Source organism: Rousettus aegyptiacus, unplaced genomic scaffold (genome assembly GCF_014176215.1).
Source record: "Rousettus aegyptiacus isolate mRouAeg1 unplaced genomic scaffold, mRouAeg1.p scaffold_m13_p_14, whole genome shotgun sequence".
Classification (NCBI taxonomy): domain Eukaryota; kingdom Metazoa; phylum Chordata; class Mammalia; order Chiroptera; family Pteropodidae; genus Rousettus; species Rousettus aegyptiacus.
In genome coordinates this window covers 3,421,698-3,443,667 of record NW_023416289.1, presented here as the reverse complement: position 1 = coordinate 3,443,667, position 21,970 = coordinate 3,421,698, and the positions used below count along the sequence as shown (strand labels likewise).

The 21,970-nt window shown below is 44.4% G+C and overlaps 1 protein-coding gene across 2 annotated transcripts in view; it reads left to right on the top strand.

The window, feature by feature from the left end:
• The window catches only part of BRD7 (bromodomain containing 7), a 32,586-nt gene that overhangs the window by 9,984 nt on the left and 632 nt on the right, over positions 1–21,970 (top strand). The window contains exons 3-15 of one of the 2 annotated variants that reach the window (XM_016147601.2): positions 2,309–2,438; positions 2,780–2,837; positions 5,323–5,467; positions 8,371–8,481; positions 12,675–12,859; positions 13,835–13,958; positions 14,617–14,692; positions 16,891–16,998; positions 17,357–17,492; positions 17,972–18,083; positions 19,500–19,556; positions 21,350–21,461; positions 21,734–21,877. In XM_016147601.2, coding sequence (XP_016003087.2) covers positions 2,309–2,438; positions 2,780–2,837; positions 5,323–5,467; positions 8,371–8,481; positions 12,675–12,859; positions 13,835–13,958; positions 14,617–14,692; positions 16,891–16,998; positions 17,357–17,492; positions 17,972–18,083; positions 19,500–19,556; positions 21,350–21,461; positions 21,734–21,877 — 1,498 coding nt within the window. Of the gene's footprint in view, positions 1–2,308; positions 2,439–2,779; positions 2,838–5,322; positions 5,468–8,370; positions 8,482–12,674; positions 12,860–13,834; positions 13,959–14,616; positions 14,693–16,890; positions 16,999–17,356; positions 17,493–17,971; positions 18,084–19,499; positions 19,557–21,346; positions 21,462–21,733; positions 21,878–21,970 lie in introns of both variants that reach the window. The other variant, XM_016147600.2, reaches the window with a different exon arrangement.

The window sequence follows — 21,970 nt, the reverse complement described above, 5'->3', positions numbered from 1 at the left end:
CAGATAACACTGATGCTGGCGGTTTGGGGACCACACTTAGAGTCAAACAGTTGCTCTAGACACTAGAATAAGAAATTATGACGTGGGCCAAGAAAAGCATTTCTTGAGTTGCTAAGATCCTATTGAGAATCTTGATTCTCAAGAGCTTAAAATAGGCATTTTTAGATAGTTTTACTTCAAATTGTAATTTTTAAAAAGGCAAATTGCAGAGAATAATAAAACTACCACCTCAATACCAACCCTCCAGCTTTAGCAGATCTCAGCATTTTGCTTTTTGCTTATTTTTTGTTTTTAAGACATTACAGAATAGACAAAGGAAGCCTTCCGGGTAGATTCCAGTCCTCACGCTCTTCCTCTAGCGAGCTGCCATCATGAGTTTGTGCATCACACACATACTTGTTTTTGTAATTTTACTTCAGCATACATGTGTAAGAAATACACACATTTTCGGACTTTACATAACTGATCTTGTAACAGACAATTCTCAGCTTTTTTTTTCTCTAGAAACTGTGGATGTTGTCCATGTTGATACCATGTAACTTTATTTTATCTGCTATGTAATTAAGGCATAATTTATTAATCCATTTTCTTTGGTAGGCATTGGATTGTTCGTGGTTTTTTAGTATTTCACAGAGTGCTGCAGGAAATATTCTGGCCACGTTGTCATGTGAGCAGTTGGTCCTTGAACATCTTGGATGAGGGGCACTGGCTCCCCTTGCAGTCAGAAATCCATGTGTAACTTTTGAATCCCCAGAAACTTAAGTTGTCCCTTGGTATCCCCAGGCACTGGTTCCAGGACGCCCGTGGACGCCACCGTCCAAGGGAGCTCCAGTCCCCTTGACAAAACGGCACGGGTCAGTGCACAGTAGGCCCCCCCCACCTGCCGACTCCCAATTGTGAATCAAAAGCATCACTGGTGTTTATTGAAAAAATGCTCATAAGCGGGCCCACGCAGTTCGTACCCTTGTGGTTCAAGGTTAGCTGCGCTGTATGGGAAGAAGTTTCTCCGGGCGTGTGTCTGCAGCAGGGCAGCTGGGGAGTGGGGCGAAGGCGCCCCCTGCCTCACTGGACATGGCAGTTGTCTCGCCCACCTGCCAGGTGTAAGAGCCTGTTTCTGTACATTGGCATCAAACCTGACTCTCATATGCTTCACTGTTTGCTAATCAGAGCCATGTGAAATGTCTTCTAGTTTTTAAATTTATAATTCCCAGAGTTCTAGGGCACTTGAGCTAGTTTTCGTTTCTTGACATTTTGGGTTTCTTTGGGAAATTATTTGTGATATCCTATACTCTTTTCTATTGGGTTATTTGCCTTATGTAAGTTTGTAGATGTTCTTTATGTAATCTTTGCTAATACTTCATGAGTTATTTGTGTTTCCAGTACTTTATCTCAGTCAATAGCTAGTCTCTTAACTTTGCTTATGGGTAAGAAAATCTTTTCCTACTCTTGGATCATAAAGAGTCTTTTATCTGAATTTAAAGGTTCGCTTTGTACATTTTAGTCTTTAATATATCTGGAATTTACGTTAGTGTGTGGTACGAGGCAGAGATCTGACTTCATTGGCTTTTTTCATGTAGATAACTAATTGCCCAGCACTGCTACCCTCTTGTCTGATTGGTAATGAGGCCACCTCTGTGATGTACCAAGACGTTTCTGTGTCCTCGGGTCCACTGCTGGGCTCAGTAATCTGTTCTCTTGGTCTGTTCGCTACCCCTAATTCAGACCCACGGTGTATTACTGTCACTTCGTACCAATACTTTAATAAGACACATCTTATTGTAACATTTTTTTAAAATTGTTCTGTTCTCAATTCGCTCTTAAAGATAAATTATGCGGGGCTTGCCACACTCTGTAAAAAATCCAATCTTGCAATTTTGACCGGCATTACCTTTTTTTTTTCATTTCGTTTTATAGACTGCTATGGAAAGAATTAACTGCCGTTCGATTCATGAACATGGTATATTTCCTTTATTCAGGTCTTCCGCAATGGCCTTTCAGTATTGTTTCATAATTTTTCCGAAGGGTATCGAATATCTTTTGTTAGACTTGTTCCTGGGTATGTTGTCTTGCTTTTATGAATAGTATTTTCTGATTGGTTGTTTCTGGCATATACATCAAAGCACTTCCCCCCAGCCTTAATGAACGTGTTATTTTTTTCTCTTCCAGTAGATGGCAGTAAAATGCATTAAAAGTTTATTATTGAGAATCAATTTTCAATGGTGTCTGATTTCTTACCACTGAATTTAAAATTATTTATTTCAAAGATATTCTGAAATATTTTAAAATCATCTCCCTCTGGTCCATACAGGAGGATAAAAAGAAGCGCGATCGGGACCGTGTGGAAAACGAGGCAGAAAAAGACCTCCCGTGCCAGGCCCCCGCGGGATTAGACTTGCCTCCTGAGAAGCCTCTCGCAGGCTCTTTAGCCAAACAAGAAGGTTGGGATAACTGAATTACCCGTCCTGAATGAGGAGGCTGAAAGTATTTTAAACTTTTAAACATAGCCAGAGAAAGTGACTGGGTTTTTTAGCTTTTAAGTTAAAGTTTAAAAGCTTTTTAATTGAAATATTTTTGTTTTCTTATTTCTGTCACTACATAAGAGCTTTAAATTAGCTTCAGTTTTAAATTGATATTCTCATACTTTAAGATATTTGTAGGAAATATGGAATTTCTGTGTGAGATATTTAATAATGGATAAGGGATAAGTCATAGAAAGAAAATAGGCTAAAGACTGCTCTCTAGAATCTTTTTTTAAACACACTTTTACTTTCTTCTTTAGAAGTAGAACAGACACCCCTTCAAGAAGCTTTGAATCAATTGATGAGACAATTACAGAGGTAAATGTTTTTTCCATTTTTATAACAGAAATTGAAATGAGAAATATAGGATCCAAACCACTTCTCTATTTTTTGATTAGTTAAAGCCACATTTTGTGGCCTAAATCCAAATGTACTTGATTTTAAAGTGGATGATAAATATTTTGCCTGGCAGTAGAAGCACTCCAAGAGGCTGACTTTTAGATGTTCTCGTTTGATTTGTTTTAACTGGCAACTTGAGGAGTGTTACATAACAGTCTTTAAATGGCAGATTTCTTTTTCATTTTAAGTAACTTCTGATGTTAAAGCTTTAAGCCAGAAATAAACAATAGAGATATTTCCACTCTGCTGATAGATGAAAATACCATTTGTGTATTTGTGCAGTGCTTATGCTGTGAAAATTCAACAAGTCTGGAGAAGAGACAAAATACTATAAACAGGGTTTGTGACCCTCTTAAATGTAGAAATTTGTGCTAATATTTTTAATACCTAGATTAAGTTCTTAAAAGGGAAAAAAGTAACTCAGGCTTTATGAAAATATTTATTTTGATACCTCTCTTTACTCAGAATTTGAATTTTTGGCTCAAAGACATTTACATTATTTGCAGAGGATTCATGGGTACAGGGCGTGTGTTCTAATAATGAACTTTCTTCTCGCTGTGTTAGACTCACATGTCAACCCTAGAACACGTCATAAATAATTTTTAAGATAAAACATCTAATGAATCTGTATTCAACACCTATTCATCATTACAGTTAAGATCAGAAGTCAGTGGCCTCTTCGTTTACAGAGTAGTTGAGAAAATTACTTCTAAAGTCTTTACACTTGAATAAATAATTCATTACCCATCCAGAAGAGTGGACACTAACTATTAGACATTTCAACTCAATTAGAATGTATGACTATAGAGTGTCTTGGCTGTCTTTATTTCTAGAAACATAAGACCGGAATGTAGATTAAAGACATCACCTTAAAAGAAATTTACTTAAAAAGGTCTCTCTTAGTCCAGGGATGTTCACATTGCTCAGAACATTTTGGGAATTAGAGTGCATAGCTGCTTTTTTTTTTTTTTTTTTTTTGAATAGCCTTAGTGATTGGGTGATTCTTCATCTTTGAGGTTCAGTGCTAATGCTGAAAAAGAGAGTAATTGATCAAGTTTAGTGATACTATTTGTGGTCAGACCAAGTGGGACTCAAAATGACTCAACTCATTTTAGGGCATGCAGATAATTTGCTCTGCAGAGGTCCTGCAGAGATAATCAGTATTGTTATTCATAGTTATTCATAGTAACCACTATGGCTAGCATGCATTTGGATAGGTACATTCCAGACTGGATGTTTTTGCTTATTCTCATTGTTTTTTAGTTTCACTGCTTAGGCATCCTGCTGGGAAGAACAAAGGCAGATTCATATAGACCTGAGTTCAGATTCCTACTCTATCTTTTTTCAGACTTATGACCTAAAACAAATGGTTTGACCTCTCAGCCTTTGTATCCTTATCCCTAAGTGAGGGTCCCGCCACCTGGAGGCTTTTGTGCAGGTTAGCTATAAACTGATGTTGGGTACCTACCACTGGGCCTTGCACATGGTAAATACATTTTAAAAGTTGTTTAAACCATTTTTTATTGCTGCGATTATGTGGAGTAAGAAAACATTGGTATGCCAAATTTCTAGAGGAAAAACATCAATCCGATGACCTCTTTAATAGAACAGTGATTCCCAACCCTGTCAGTACTAGAAATACCAATGGCAAGAGCTCAGGTGCAGTACCAGTACTCAGCCCTAGAAATACCGGTGCCTGGACCCACCCTCCTTCCCCAAGGGATTCTGATGTTGTGGGTCGCAAGTAAGCCTTCCCCCACTGCACTGGAACTGTCCCAAAGCTCCTCCAACGAGTCTCATGCACAGTCGGAGTTGAGGACCTGCGACAGAAAGCAGTGTTCTCAGGTTTGGGGCTCTTCAGAGGGCCTTTTCGATGTCAGTTTTTTGAGCACCCCCTTCTGTACACACACGATAGAAGTCATATCTATTCAAAAAATGTATATACTCACGTGGGTGCAGTAATCGTGTGGCCCACCAAGAGCCCCAAGCCTATAGTTAGAAACCCATATAGACGATTGCACATGTGCATTTAGTTATTATTTCTGCCTTTTTCCCTAGAGTTGACAAAAATACATAATAGTAATCAGCCAAAGGCCAGGATATTAGCCAGTTAGGCTAGTTTTGTTTTGTTTTGTTTTTCCTTATGTGGGAGGTGCTACTAATGAATTAGGCTGCATATTTTAAAAGATTCTGTCTTAAGAGAGTACAGTTAGTTGGTAAAGCATCTTAACCTTCTTACTAAGAAGTTATTAGTCTTTCAAGTTATTCCTTCAATTTTCAGTGAAAAGTATGATAGCATACTACAGATTCTTTCTACATCTGAAGGGTTTCCTCTGACTTCTGCTCCTAGACCAAAAGATTTGTTTGTAGTAAAAATAAAACTGCCTTGTTCATATCTTCACAGAAAAGACCCAAGTGCTTTCTTTTCATTTCCTGTGACTGATTTCATTGCTCCCGGCTACTCCATGATCATTAAACACCCGATGGATTTCAGTACCATGAAGGAAAAGATCAAGAACAATGACTACCAGTCCATCGAGGAGCTGAAGGTGACTCTAGTTCTAATCCATGTTGTGTTTGGACAAACGAGAGCTGTGGCACAAAGTGACATCTTCACCCATTCAAGAGGCAGACTTGTGGGTCCGAGGCACAGAGTCGTGGTGGAGATCTGCACGTCTGCACCCAGTCTTTCTGACTGAGCCTTTGTTTTGCTAAGAATTAGTTTCTTTTAATATCCAAAATCTTTGTGTTTTTCTGTCTTAGAAAACATATCTGAGCTTAGGGGTAGTAAGCCAGATGAAATAAGCCATCTGATATCTTTTATTATTTTTTGTGTTTTAGTAAAATTTTGAATCTTATACATTCTAACATATATTTTCCCAGCCTTTAAAATGAATTCAAATTATTTTCAATTTCAGATCAATATAAGTAAAATTGACTTTTTGATGAAATTGAATTTATATTTCTAGACATTTTAAGGTATGCCTTTTTTCTAAAAGAGAATAAATGGCTCGTCCAGAAATACCGAACAGAAGTTTAATTACATTTTCCAGCTTGATGCACACCACTTGCTCCTCGAGTTCACTTCAGCTGTATTTGTTGAGCGTATTTCCTTCGACTTTAAGAAGAAGGAAATTAAAAACTGGAAAGTAAGGAACCTATAAGCTGTCAAGGTGATGTAGGTACAGAGGTGTTGTAGGTACCAAAGTGATGACTAATGTTACAGTCAAAGTTATCTCTATCTTTAAATAGTCTTATTATATGTTGATTACAGAGGTGATACTTTCATTTTAATCTTTCCCCCAAAAAAGAACATGTTTTTTGAATTTGCTTTGTACTAAACCACCACAAACTTAGGTAGTTTAGATAATATTTGTTTTTCCTTTATCTTTTCTGCCTGAACGTTGTAGTGCTCTCCTGACCTGAGGGCTAGACCCGTCAGCTACAAAGACACAGCAAGACAGGAAACGCTGTCTTCACTCAGTCTGTTGTTTTCATCCACATGTCAATCAGCTGAGGTTTATGAACAACACCAACATTTAATTTTACTGTCATTTTGAATGTATAGATAATATTCTACTTACTCTGAAAAACCTGAATTACATTCTCATGTATTCACACAAATGGAAACTTTTACCAGCGTTTCATCTGGTGAAAATTAGGCTAGAACTGTTTATTTCAGCATATTTCTGACCTTATTATTGCTTAATGGAAAAATCTTAGCAGTTTTGTTTTTTCTTTTTGTGAAGTTTTCCTCTGATCTCTTATGATGACAAGAGAGAGTAGAAGTGTGCCTCCTAAGTATTTTTAAGCAAATGGTTCAGGTTTATCATAATTGAAATGAATGGGTATTTTTGACTCTGGAGTTTTCTACATTACTACGTTTTTTTTTTTTCAGTAGCTCAAAGTAATATTTATTAGCTTTTCCAGCTCATTAGGCTGTTCAAGTTTTTAATTACATGAAAAGTATGCAGAAAGGTCATTCAGCTTTTCAGATGGCCAAGTGCCACTACACAGAAGTCCAGTAAAGCCTAGCATGTGACAGTTAAGATGCCTAGAATCTGCAGATTGCCAGCAGATCAGGCCCGCGATCACTGGGATAATCTGGCACTCTCTTGCCAGTTACAAATCCAGTGGTCGTTTGGCATTAGTCATCTTCTGTCTCCCTTCACTTGCCTCTCTTTTCCCCAAATATGTATTTCGTAATGGGATGGAAGCTTTTCGAAGTGTCCGTACCAAGTGTACTTACCTAACCTTTGGGTTGCCACGAATGAGCCTTTAGGGGGACCAGGAACCTGCTAAAATCACATGAAAAATGTGCTCAGCGGTGTGTGCGGCGCGCGTGCATGCACACTTGAAGAAAGTGGGCGCATAGCTCTCCTCACGTTCTGAGAGGCCAGGACCTCGCAGAGTCCTGCCTGGCGGGAGACTTGGCCAGGGGCTGAGGACCCACGCGCCTTTCACCGCTTCGGTGCCCGGCTTAGCGTGGCCCTTGACGGGTGCTTTTAAATCGCGCCCCGTCTGCTTCTGCTTGTTCCGTTTACGTCTTCTCAGCCGTCACCACAAATCATCAAATAGCGGGGTTTGAATGTTTTGATTTGGAGACGTTTTTGTGGGGGAGTCAAATTCTTTTTTTGTTTGGTTTTTATCATTTTAACTTAGGCCTTGGAATAATCACTCTCACATTTATACAATGTAGAAATTACTCAACCATGAAAATATGCTGTGGGATTGCATTCTCCAGCACATGTGTGTACTTTGAAATTTAAACCAAAGTACAGTTTTGATCATTCGGCTACTCCATTTACACTTTTTAACTCTTCGAGGGTGTGTGGTTTCTTTCACACTGGCATGATGTTTTAGCATTCTGTAAGTTATGTTTAGCTTACGATAGCTCCTAAACACATAAAAGAAAATTAGTGTAAACATTTTAACATTTTTGCTCAATTAATTTAGATTTTATAGGAAATATTGTAATTTAGCACCATTCCCAGTTTTCAGTCTGGATCTGAAATAAAATATTTAATTCATAAATGGAAACTTAAGATGTTAGTTTTAAAGCTAAGTAAAATTTTTTAGTTAGATGAACTACTCAGATAAGATTATTCTGTTAAAAATAAGATAAAAGTATTTTCTTCTAATTTTTTTTTGTGTGTGCAATAAGATGATACTGAAGAAACCAATTTAAATATTTCATTTTAGTATCAAGTCTATATATGGTTACTATAAAATGTTTAAGAATTTGGAAAAGAGTATAGTAGAATATTTAAATTAATTTAGCAATATCTGTGAGGCTTAAACTAATGAATTGCTATTAATGTGTAGTAGACAGTGAGGAAGAGAGTGTAGGGGGTTTCGTGGTTAATTTTTCGAGGACCTGTAGGGTTTCAAATGAGGGCCGGAGGGTAGTGTCGTGTTTTAATGCCTTTCCCCCTTCGTGTCATCTCTTCAGGATAACTTCAAACTCATGTGCACCAATGCCATGATTTACAACAAACCAGAGACCATTTATCACAAAGCTGCAAAGAAGCTGTTGCACTCAGGGATGAAAATTCTCAGCCAGGTAAAGTAAATTCTTTGTCATAAATAATAGTTATGAAATGTATATCTGTTTTTTGATCCTAGTGATACAGGTCCATTCAGTACTGGTTTTATTGTATAGGCAGATCATATTAAAGTTAACTTAATATAGAGAAGAAAAAGGAAGATTCTCATGTGGAAGCAATGTGAATAAACGTTGGCCTTCACTTGTTGCTTAGAGGCTCTTGAGTCGATACTCACCAGAGAGACTTATATTTGCTGTGATAGAAACGTCAGCCTGAATTTAGGGTAAAATGGCTTCGATGACTTGTGGACCCTGTGAGAGGGAAGTTCTCTTGCCCTTCGTAGGGATGGACTCTAATGTTCTGGTGAAGCATGGGAAATCCTAGTAGAAAGAAACAGCTACTCAAATGAGCGGCACCGGGGGACCGTCTCAAGGCCCCTCCCCACGGGAGGGACAAGCAGTGGTGCGTCGTAAGGCATTCGAGGCGGGAGGGACGTGTGCAGGGGCACAGACGCGTCTGCTGTGCGGGAGCTTAAACACGGCAGCATTCCAGAAAGCTGCTGTAGGTCGTGGCAGAAGAGCGTGCGTGAGTGTCATCTCAAAGTGAGGACTGACGACAGACCTTGAAAGGTAAGTCGAGGATCACTGGGCATCTCCCAGTGAGGAGCACTCCCAGGATTAGGCACATCTTCGGGGGTTTTACACACAGCTCTGAGTAGGATGGGACGTTAACCGAGACAATCCTGGCTCCCCTTCACAGCGGGAAGTCCGAAGACTGAGTTCCGGTGTTAGCTGTTCCCACGCACTGTGGACCTCAGGCGAGACAGTAAGCACTCCGAGCTGCCATGTCGTCCTCTGGGAGAGAAGGTTTCTTCTGTCCTCCCTGAGGCTGTGCTCCAGCCATGTGCTGATGGCAGATCAGACCTCGCGTAGGGAGGAGAGTATGAAAAAGACGACCGAGATAGGGGAGGGATCTTGCAAAGAAGGGATGAGTGAGCGTAAGACACGAAGATGGAGAAAGAAATCAGTGCAGCGCTGGAGCGCGCACTCGGGAGCTACAGGGTAGGCGGGATGAGTCCTGTGTAGACGCGCGTGGTCTCCAGCCTTTGTGGCGATCATCTGCATCAGTTCGGCATCTAAGTAAGTGCGGACGTGTGCGTGTCTGTGCTTGGCTCTGAAAGCTTCTTGGATCCACTTAACTGGAGAAGGAAAAACATTTGGATCGACGCTTGTTCTTACACTCTTCGTATTTAGACAGCATCAGTCCCCACCCTTTCCTAAGGACTCAGGAATCTGAGATGGAAGCCAGTTACCCGTCTTCGCAAACTGGCAGAGGAAAGGGGACTGTGACATATTCATCCTGCTCAGGGTAGACAGACTCAATACAGAGCAAGCTGTATTCTGGGTTCAAAATCCCGTGGGCGCTTCTTGTTGTGTTTGAAGGGAAAGCGCTTCCAGCAAATGCTTTAAATATTCCAAACTAAGTACCTTAAATTTCTAGAAGACAGTTTAATGTGCAGATGTAACATATTCATAGGAAATTCATCAACTTCCGTTTACCACTGTTGTCCCTTTAACTGATGAAGTTAGGGGAACGAGTGAAAGAGTCCAGTCTCCCTAGAATTTTACTGGGGGCGGGCTGGTTGGCAGCACAGAAAATAAACTTTCTTCTCTACGTTCCCTCTTCTCTGTTATCTTCCTTTTTTCAGATCTCTTCCTGTCGAGGAGCCCTGCCCATCCTGCGTTAGAGCTTCCTGTTGCCTGGTCTCTCCACCCTGGGCGGGAGGGGTCCTTACAGCAGTGACTTTCAAATGTTTAAATTTAGACCTTCTGCATTACCTCCTGCAACAGCAGTGCTCCCGAGAGAGCCGAGCACACCCTTCCCTGAATGGTGTCTTTTAAAAGATAACTGTTTTTGAATGTTCAGTATAAAGATTGTAGAGCAGTCTTTTTCATCTTGTTCAGTGACACAAGTGGTGGCCATTAGTAGACATGTTATACAAAATGGGCATAATGTTAGACTAACTCTTTTGATCTCCTAAATAAATACAAGGATGCACTATGGTACAAACAAAATAGGACACAGGCTGTTCGTAGCACAGTGGCTTCGGAATGAGGCTCGTGAAGGTTCAGGTCCCGGCTCTGCCTTTTTGATGCCGTGTGACCTCGGGAAGATGAGGCGGTGGTGCCCGCCTCAGTGACCGGTGCGGGTATGTGGGGAGCACTCGGGTGTTAGCTGCTGTTGATGACGGATCGGGCCCTTTAAGTCATTTAACATTGTAAAACCGAAGATTGATAAATAATGTGCTGATTTGGAGACATTTTAATTACCAAAAAAGAAAAAGGTATTGCTTTCAGAGGAAAATAAATGAAGTTCATCTTTTTCTTCTTGTGTCGGAATTTAGAAACTATCTCTAATTATTTTAATTTTGTGCATGCTGTTTTTTTTTTTTTTTAAAGTTTTTAATGTAGGTTCTGCTTTATAAAACTCTAACGTGGAAATAAAAAGATACTGAGAACTTCAGGGTCTGAGCCCATTGCCCTAACCAACATTTCTTGAGCAGCTACAGTGTGCCAGCCCATCTCACTTCCTAGAGCGGGAGGGGGGCAAGGGGTGGCCGAGGTGGCATTCGCAGTGGGACTCGACCAAGAAACAGTTGCAGAAATAATGACACGAATGTTTTAGAGTTTATATTAAAATAAGACATTTTTTAAAAAATCATATTGGCAGATTTTTTTTCAAATGGTACTGTTTGGCCAAGAAACTTTCAGACAGTAATGTATAAGTTGATACAACTTTTCTGGAAAGCAGTTTGGCAGTAAATATCAAAGTCCCTAAAAATACTCATTGCCTTTGACCTACCTGTTTCCATTTCTAGGAATTTATCCTAAAGAGATTTATGTGCAATAGTGTTTGTGAGACTGATATTTGTAGTAGTGGAAACTTGGAAATAATCGAAATGTCCAATAGTAGGTTGGTTGTTAGTTAAATCAGGGCACACGCATAGAATGGAATACTATACAGTTATTAAAAACATTTTAAAGAATGTTTAATGATAGGAATGCTTGTAGTTTATTAACTGGAAAAAATGCTCGTAACCAAATATGCAGTATAATTCCGATTTGTTCATATGTATTATGCTTAGAAAAATACCGGGACGATAAACCTGTTAACACTATTCCTCCTGAGATAATACATTAATAAGGTTTTATTTCTCTGCTCACACCTTTGTCTGCAACAAAATGTTACTACTTTAATAGCTTTGAGAAGAAAGTTCAGTAAAAATCAGGGTGCGTGCTCTGGGGGCTCCTGCAGCTGCACCACCGACACGGCTGTGCCGAGAAAGGGCCTGGTCTTGGTCGCAGTTCTGTGGCCTTACGTGAGCCACTTAGCACCTCGGGCCACGCCGTTCTCATCTGAGTGACCTCTGGTCCTTTCTGGTTGTAGCTCCTGTTCTGCAGAGTCTCCCCCGCCGCTGCTGTGCAGCCCTCAGGAGCCAGCAGCCCTCCCGCGCTCTGTGCGGTGACAGCTCTCGGAGCTCAGAGGCAGACTTGTCACTGTGAACGAGTCTGCCTCCAGAGCCGCAGGCCCCCACCACACCGAAAGTCCCCGAGTGCAGCTCAGTGCAGCGGGAAATTAAACTCCTGCTCCACAAAAGAGAAACAGGGTTCTTTGGTTAGAAGAACCACTTCATGCTCTGGGCGCAGCCGTACCGGCAGCGGCCTCGTGTGCTCCTGAGGCACCTTGTCACACAGATGCCAGTCATCAGCGAGTGGCCTAGGCTACCAGAATGTGAGGGACTTCACGGCGTTCGCCTGCTCTAGGTTTTCAAATGCCTGATAATTCTTAAATATTTCGAAAGATAAGCCATTCTGTTAAATATAAAATTTTAACGTATACTATTAAACCAAGTCTTACTTTTTAAATTTAGTATTGCAAAGAATTGTCTTTATTCATACTTTCTTTTTTATGAACTTTTTGATGATGCAATAGTTACAAAGCATTCTCTTACGTAGGAAATGAAGTCATCTGAATTGAAGGAAGAGGTTTATTGTCCTGGTCCCTAAATATAATCCTCTTGGCATAAGTACATTTAATTTTTTCTTCCCTAGTTAAAGAAGGGTAAGCGCAAGCTCCTGTGAGAACAAAAATGAATTACTTTAGAAATTAATGACAGAAGTACAACCAGAATATCCTTGAATGTTTTTAGGAGAGAATTCAGAGCCTCAAGCAGAGCATAGACTTCATGGCAGACTTGCAGAAAAGTCGAAAGCAGAGGGACAAAGCCGACGCCCCGCAGAGCGGAGAGGACAGCGGCGGCTGGCCCGCGGACAGGGAGGACGCCGGCGCGGCCGAGGTGCAGGCCTTCCGGAGGCCCACCAAGGACGACAAAAAGTAAAGACCCTGGGACGCGAAGGTCAAGCTGTCTCTTTCAAGCTAGTAAGGGGGGAAGACGCCGCTTCGGAGCCGGCATCGGGAGGACCAGGCCCCGGTCAGCCCGTCGTGGTTTGGGGCGTCGAAGTCCATTTCAGGGACGTGATACCCTCTTCTCATGTAAAGCACCGTGTGGAACCGTCCAAAAATAGTTCAGAAAACAGTTCTGAATGTGTATTCGTATGAAAGTACTTTTGGAACCAGTAAATTATCTTTAGGGACTCATTGTCAGTGAGTTTATTTAAAAAGAGCTATTTGCACAGGGAAATATGCGTATTCATTACCATGGAGTTGAAACAGTAGTTAAGCCTCAGCATAGTTAAAGCGACTTCCAAAACAGATGGGCTGTCGCTGAGCTCCGCGTGCTCCCCGCTGGACGTCAGCTGGCAGAAGCAGTGGCTTGCGCTGGCCCTGCCCCGCAGCAGCTGGCGCAGCTGGGTGTGGGCGTGGGTGCCCCCACCACCACCACACCACGACCGCCGGCCCCGGTGCCAGCTCCTGCCGCCAGCCGCGCAAGAGGGTTTTAGTCACTAGCATTTGCGATTCCACTGTCATAAGGCAAATTGACGAGTTTTTGTTCTAAGATTTATACATTTTAAATTTATTTTAAATTTAAATTTTAAAAATCACACTTTAAAAATAATCGTGTTCTTCCCCCTTGAAGATATATTTGTGGTAGAATTCATTTTTGTGAATGTACTAAGAAAAATGTTGCGGGCAGACAACCCTGGACGCCACCGGAGGGCCCGGCACGCACGTCCGGTCTGCCTTGCTTTGCCATCTGCGTCGTTCGGGGCCCCTGCCAGGCATTAAGGGACAAAGTTTACTTGGTGACAGGCGCATGGTTCCACCGTAGTTGTAGTCATGTTTGGAATCCATTTTAATGTTTTCATCTTATCTTTTTTTTCTTTACTTAGTATTAATGTGTGTTTTCAGGAAAGACAAAGAAATGCTTGAAGATAAACTGAGGAGCAGTAACCTGGAAAGGGAGCAGGAGCAGCTCGATCGCATCGTGAAGGAGTCTGGCGGGAAGCTGACCAGGCGGCTGGCTAACAGTCAGGTGACGGGGCTCTTTCTTCCCACGGCCTCCTGATTCGGGTTGTCCGAACTTTCAGTTTTTACATTGCTTGTGTACTTTTTATCCGCATCTGCCATAGCGGTCTTCAGCACAGCACGCAGAGAAGAATTAATAATGTATTTATTTGTAAATTATATAATTAATCTTTTATCTATTACTGGATTTTTTTTTTTTAGTGAAGTTAATGTTTTCTGAACTTGGAAAATGAACCCCACATACTTTAAGTTTCCAAGAAAATACGAGCTGCTCTTCTGAAGTCATATTTTTCAGGACATTGGTTTTAAAACCAAATGGATTGATACACGACTTTGGGCAGGTCACCCCTCTCCTTGGTCTTTGGTTCCCTCCATCCTAAATGGAGTAGGCAGACCTAGATGGTCTTCAGGACCCACACAACTCTGTAAAATTCTGAGGTTTTCCTAACCGTTTTTGTTAGCCCATCAGCACCTGTATTTATGGACATAGGTGTGAAGGTCAGCGTCTAAGTGTAATGTCTAAGTGTGATAGCCACCTATGGTAGCTTGAGTCAGCTAAAGTAAGGCTTCCTGGTGCAGCGTGTACATGTGTTATGTGTGTGCGTGTATGTGTGCGTATACGTATAAAGCTGTTCATGCCAGGCGAATACTTTGGGTCACTGCAGTGTGAATTCGAAAGAAGAAAACCGGACGGAACGACAACGCTGGGCCTTCTCCACCCTGTGGATCCTGTCGTAGGAGGTGGGTTCACAGAGTTAGACCCGCGCACGAACTGACTTGCTTTGGGGTGAAGAGCAATACCTCGCGTTAGCGTTTTAAAGCAACAAGTCTGATTATTGGTAAATCCGATATTTATAAAGAACTTGGCTAGACGTTGTGTATTTCACGTTAACGGCTAGCCTTACTTTTCTTGATCCTAAGATAGGTACTAATTATATGGATCAAGTTTTCCTTAAAATACAGAATCCTTAGAATATCAGACCCACCATTAACAAAGCCAAAAGGTCGAGCAGTAATTTTTAGTCCTGGTTTTAGGAGAGTGGTATGTGTACTGTTATTTCTAGAGGTATATCAGAACCCTCAGACGGTGACATCATATGCTTAACTGATTTTTAATTTCAGCGAATGATATGAATATGTATGCCACGTAATACCTTGATGATAATGGAATGACATCCACTTGACAACATTATGTCTTTCACGATGATTGGTAGAAAGTTTGTAAAGGTTGGGAATCACCATTTTAGAACTTGAGTCATATTTTTATTTTCTCAGATGATATTTTAATGGAGATAATATTGGCAGTATTTAGAGATTTTATGTAAGTTTGAGGTAGGAACTTTTTTCATTCGTCTAGGGGGGAAACATCACGTAATAAACAGATGCAGGAATGTTAACTTATAAGTACCCATTGTCATGTCGCCATAGTGAGAGAGAATTGGGGACACAAAAATAAATAATGGCAGGATTCCTGTACTTCAGGAGATGGTGTCCAGCATTTATTACTCGCTGTGGGCAAGGCACTGTCCGAGGAGCCGGGTGTGGAGCCAGGGACACGCCCTCCGCTTGTGCTGCAGGGTGGAGAGGGAAGGGCACAGAGTCACGTAGGAAGGTGGCAGCTCGCCTTCCGCGGATCAGTACGACAGCGGAAAATGCAGCTGTGACGCTGTTACAGAAGGTGCCCACCTAGTGTCTCGGGACCAGGGAAGGCTTCCTTAGCAGGATGGCGTTCAGGTCGACCCGGAAAGGTGAGTGAGGGATGAGGGAATCGCGGGTAAGAAGGCCGTGAAGCAGGGAAGAGCTCGATGCGTTTGAAGGCCACGAGGGTGGGCGAGCCCGTTAATGTCCTCCAGAACTGCATTCCACTCTCGAAATGCTGGAGGAGTTCCTTAGAAGAAGAGGAACTGGAGCTGTGCTTTCAGAGCGAAAACCCATTTTTTGCTTTTTTGTGAACTACTCATAGTACAAATTTACATGGGCTTGAGCCAGAGAAAATGCCGCAGGGCTGGACGCATTGCTCCCTCTCGTAGGGCTGTGGTGAAACTTCGTGGTAGGAGTGTGGCTGACGTGACTCAGACACCGCTCCCGATCTGCCCCTTCCTTCGTACCGGGGAGGGTCTGGTCTCTGCCCTTGGTCGGCAGCCCCTGTAGGCGCACGTGGCCAAATTGGACTCAGGTCCCCGCGGAGGCCAGGCAGTTCACAGGTCTAAGGCGGAAGGCGCCCTGTTCACGTCTCAGTCGTGGGCGGAAGAGCCAGTGCTCATCAGGACGCCAGACCCCAGACTGCTTACTGGGAAGGGGAGGAGATGTGACTTAGATGTTTGTGGTTTCTCACGAGCGCTTTGTCACACCGCTCGCCGCGGCAGCAGCCCCCATGCCACGGGGTCCCGGCACAAAACTGGGCTCCGATTCAGGGGACAGACCGCCGTTTCTGTGGGACGCTGCTAGAGCGGCCCTGCTTTCTCCTGGCACCGTCCTGCTCGGTTCACGTCCCCCAGTGTCGTCACGGGTCCGTGCCCGGTTCACAGAGAGCACGTCCCGAAGGGCTGTCCTCACTGCGGAGAGCGCGCCTCTCAGATAGTAACGGATCGCAAATGCGAGTTCTTGGTGCCTTTAATCGGGTTTTTTCCCCTTACTCAGTGCTTCACCAGCATTTTCTACGGCTCTGCTTCCATGGCGTTAAAAGGTCCAACTTTTAAATCTTTTCTTTTTAAGCAAAATGTAACATGATTATAAAGAAGTCCAGGAAGCAGTAGCGTGGAATAAAAAGGACCAGGTTTGGGTCCCGGCCACGTGCCTGTCTTTCTGAGCTCAGAGATTTCATGTTGAGAGCGGGTCCAGTCAGGGCTAGCCCACCTCGGCGCGTAGACGGCGTGAAGCCGGGTGTGTGCCCGCGGCCACTCGGCTCACCACCGCGTGCGCCCGGTCCTGTGTTTCAGAACCCGGCTACTGCCCGGTGAGGCTGGGCATGACGACCGGAAGGCTGCAGTCCGGAGTGAACACGCTGCAGGGCTTCAAGGAGGACAAGAGGAACAAAGTGACTCCAGGTGAGGCGCCCGGGGGTCCTCGTGGTCTCCCCATCTCCCAGGGAGCGACGGGAGAGAAGCCATTGCCACCTACTGTTTTCTTCACTAACTCTGGGCGGTGTTTTTGCAAGTTGAATTAGGTTCTTTATTAAGAAGAAACTGAAAGATGGGGCTTTAGCATTCAAAACGAGTTTCATTCTCATCTTCCCTCTCTCCCCCTTCATGGGGAAAAAGTTCACTGGAGTCGTGACTTGACAGGCGCCTGGGGGAGGAAGTCTGCGTCAGACTGCATGCCGGGCGGTGGGGCGGCGCCCCCCGGGCACAGCGCTGCCCGGCGCACGGGACGCCGAAGGGCATCGCGTGTCGTTGTCGCCAACAGTGTTATACCTGAACTACGGGCCCTACAGCTCTTACGCGCCGCATTACGACTCCACGTTTGCCAACATCAGCAAGGACGACTCTGACTTAATCTACTCGACCTATGGCGAAGACCCTGACCTTCCGAGCGATTTCAGGTGAGTCACCAGTTCGTCAGTGATACCACGTGCCACGTTTTTCTAAAATATCAGTGTGCGTATGTGTATCCGAGGGTGGGGTCCAAACTCGAGGTGTGACTTTGAGAGTCTCAGCATGTGTTAGTCAGGAGGTGAATCAGATCACCTTGAGGAGGAAGTGGATTGGAGGAGCAGGGGACCCCACAGACTGAGCCCAAGGTTGCGGGGGCGGGGGGACCTTCATCTCCGAGATCTTATGTTTCTTTAACTTTCCCCAGAAATATTTCATTTCACTGTATTCTTGGTACTGTTTCCTTCTCTCATGAAGATAAACTTCTCACTGGTAAATATGTAAAAACAGTGTTGTACCAAGGTAGAACATTTTACATCGTAGTGTATAAATTAAGGGCATCTAATAAAAACAGTTGGCCACGACAGGAAGATTAAGCCAGTGGAGAATGTTTACACCGAAATGACTTTGCCCACTCTCTCTCTCTCAGCATCCATGAGTTTTTAGCCACGTGCCAAGATTACCCATATGTCATGGCAGATAGTTTGCTGGATGTTTTAACCAAAGGAGGGCATTCTAGAACCCTGCAAGAGTCAGAGACGGTAAGACTGCTTCTAAAAAAAAAAACAGGGCAACTTCTTATTGGCCCTCGAGCATTAGTCATCGGGTGTTATGAAACCATGGGATTCACCAGCATGACAGCTGGAGTCCACCCCCTGAAAAGACAGCCCAGCCCGGGCGGAGACCATGGGTGGAGGACAGTGACCGGAAACAAGTCGTGCGGGCACCGGGCTCTGTGCAGGCCAGAGGATTGTCACTATCTCCTAATCTTGGGAAAATAGGAATCAGAAATGGGGTTTGCAGCTCAGGATTCAGCTGGCGGTCTGTATCCAACAGGAAGGGCAAGCCTCGCTCCCCGGCTCGAAACCAAGCGGAGTCAAAGGACAGAGAACGTCCTTTTCTTTGTCATCCAGCGACACCAGTGGTGCCTCAGGGAAGGCGACGCGGCCCCACTGCTGTCCCCGCACGTGCCTGCGCTCGCTCCCAGGGTCTGTGGGGCGTGGCTCAGAGTCCGGAGCAAGTTAGAGACTTGGCTCAGGGATCAGAACCGAAAAACGCGCCTTCTGATGGGAAAGAGCTGAACTCCAGGATGTCCTTGCAGTCCTGGCCAGAGGAGCCCTGTCTCTCTTGAGTCATAACTTCCTGGTGGCTGTGAGCATAGCCGCCTTGTCCCCTGCCCTCCGTACCTGTGGGGGCCGGGATTCAGGGGACCTGTCAGCAAAGTTGAGTCAGCACCTAAGGTGGAAAGAGCTGCTGTCTTAGCACAAGAATTGCTTTCTTCACGTGACCTAAAAATATTGTTTCACATTAATTCAAAAATATTTTTACTATACCCTTCCCATCACTTAATCTGAGTTAATTTAATTGTCTTAAACTAAAACTGAACAGCTTTAATCTGATTGATATGGCAGTATATTTCAAATTGAGTTTCTGTGCCCTTTGATTTAGCAGTTCTCAGAATTTATCCTAGAAATGAGAAAAGTGATATATAGAAATTTGGACTGTTAAATCATGATTCATCCTTTCAAAAAAAGATACCAACGTGTGCATAACATTTGTTTACGTGTATGCATTATCTCTGAAGGCTGCTTTCACGGTCTCTTAACATTTGAATATTCATAGTAATTGTCTACTGGGAACGTTGTACTCCTGTTTACCTGTTGTTGAAAACAGACTCCATTTATTTTGGTAATTATGCCATTTGCCAAATACCACATGTAGCTTTTTGACGAGGCATAGGATTATCCACCTTGAAGTCACTAGTAGTAGATGTTCTTGACTCACAAGATAATCTCAAAATGCTTGTAATTATTTCTAATTCATTTTGGGTTTTAAAAACTTCCAATAATCCATATTTTTATTTCTTTTTCTTGCCACGAAACTTGCTGTATTTTTATTTGCTTGATAATTGCCTTTTTCTATATCTTTGAATAAAAAATGTCTTTTTATCCTTACAGCCATCACCTGAAGATGAAGGCCAGACTAGGACACTTGACACAGCAAAAGAAATAGAGGTAATTTTTTTTTTTCCTGAAAGCATTTAAATGGAGAATAAGCTAAAAGACCTGAATGATACAGCTTTATTTAAAAAAAAAAACTACTTGAGTACTTCCTGAGATGCAGGGACTGGTTTTGCCTGTGGGGTGCGTAGCTGTAGGTCACGGGGCATGCAGACGGGGGCGTGAACCAGGCAGCGCAAAGGGATAGGAGGCGTGTGGGGACGCAGGTCGCAGAGCTCCGCTTTGGGCGACGGAGGGGACCCTCACGGAGGGGCTGCTGGGAGGACACAGAGCCGTCCTCCCAGTCCTAAAGTAGGCAGGACTACACGTGCCATGGCCTAGGGCTGACAGAGTGCCCGCAAAGTGGGTGACCGCGGGTACCTAGGGAACAGGACCAAATGTTAAGTCTTATTGCAGTGCCAAGAAGTTGTGATTTTATCCCAGAAAATGGGACCTTATGCTAAAATGTATAGGAGAGAGAGACTGGAGAGGAAGGACGAGTGAAAAGCTATGGGACTTGTCTGTGCACAAAAAAAAAGACCAGCGTTACAATATGAAGAGGAACACAGCAGAGCTGGAATGGACAGGACCTGGTACGAGAGGTAGCGGGAGTCCAGGAGAAGGAGCAGGGCTTTGGCAAGGAGAGAAGTTGCATTCGGCTGCAGGTGTGCAGGAGTCGTTAGGGGGCCGCGTGGGAGCTGTACACCTGGAGCTCCAAGGTCCGGGCTGTGGCATGTGGGTCTGGAAGCTGTCAGGTGAAGCCAGACGTTCATTTTCATCGTTAAAGCGAATGAGATTGTCTAGAGAGAACACACGGTCTGGGAAGCGTTGAGGGACAGAACCTTAAAGTGGGAAATCGTGGGAGGAGGATACACAGGAAGGACTTAAGCAGTGGCAGGTGCTAGAGACAGGTGAGTGCCATTTGTAAACAGAGCCGTTTCAGTAAAAGGGTAGAGAGGAAAGGTGGGCGCTCCAGCGAGTTAGGGTCTGAGGGATGAAAGGGTCACCTGGAGGTGAGGTGTGGTAAAGGTGGGAGGGGCGGTGATGTTTACGGGCCAGGGGACCAGGTTATTTCCTAGGGGGGAGGGGCCAGCAAGGGAGCGGGCGGAAGTGAAGGACGGAAGGCTGAGGGCCCGGCACAGCGGCGTGGGCTTCCCCGCCACGGTGTGGCCGCGCGGCGGGAGGAGGCAGGGTCCAGCCCGACGGAGCTGGGAGTGCACCGTGCCGGGGTGCAGGCGGAACCGGCAGCTTTCGGGGAGCTGCCATCTGTGCCCATCTCTTCCTAAAAAGCAGGGTTGAGGTTATGGAAACTCTGAGTCTTGTGATTCCAAAAATAAAACTCCACCCTTTTTCAGATTTTGTTCCTCCTATGTAATACTGACAGCCTGGCTTTGGGCCTGGAGGAGACCCAGGAAGTAGCCTATGTACAAGACCTACTAAGGGACACAAGTGACTGGGCGGGGGCTGACATGGCCCAGAGGCTCGGCAGCACGAGACCTGGTCACCAGGCTCTCGTCCCTTTCATCTTTAGAGTTGTTGCCTCGTGAAACAGATGATGTTGATTACGTTAGACACGTCCTAGATTACAGAGAACTGTGGATTTATGGACACTTTTTTTGCCAGGATTTGGGAATGGCGTTTCTAAAAGTATTCTGGGAGGACGTTTTCACTAAGCGTCAGACTTAAAACCCCAAAGTAAATAGGGAGGATAACTCGGCCTGTAAACACAAGCCATCTCACTGGTTGCTCGTGCGGCCACGGTCAGGGTTTAGCAGGTGGAGATCATCCTGGGCCCTTTTCGTAAGCAGGTGACAGAAGCAGAGCCAGCGGGGCAGCTGGACTCCCGGGCTCGGGACCGGCTCACGGCCCTGGAAGCGGTAGCAAACTTCGGTGCTCCGGCTGAGGTTTTCGACTCTGAAGGTGAGTGTCTCCAGAAGACTTGATGGAACCCCTCACTGCATGACACAGGCACTCAGGGCAGTGTCGCATGGGCGCAGGTCAGCCATTCCCCATGCGAAAACCTGAGCGGGCTGCCCTTCAGGGCACGGTTAAGCACCTCGGTGGCATTGATGTCACATGAGGCAGTTACTCCTTTGAGGAGACTGACCAGTAAACAGCAAAGCCTCGGTTTACCGCCCCGATTCTGCCTCGGTCACGTCATGTTCTTCAGTGTGTGCTTTGTCTCGCCGCAGAAGCCGAAATGTTCCAGAAGAAGCTCGACGAGACCACCAGGCTGCTCAGGGAGCTCCAGGAGGCGCAGAACGAGCGGCTGAGCACCAGGCCCCCGCCCAACACAATCTGCCTGCTGGGGCCGTCGTACAGGGAGCTGCATCTCGGTGCGTGGTGGCCGCGCCCCACGGCGGTCCCGGAGTGGGGCCGCTGTTAAGTAGTCTTCTGATTTCATACCTAGAACTGTTTTTCTTCCCCCC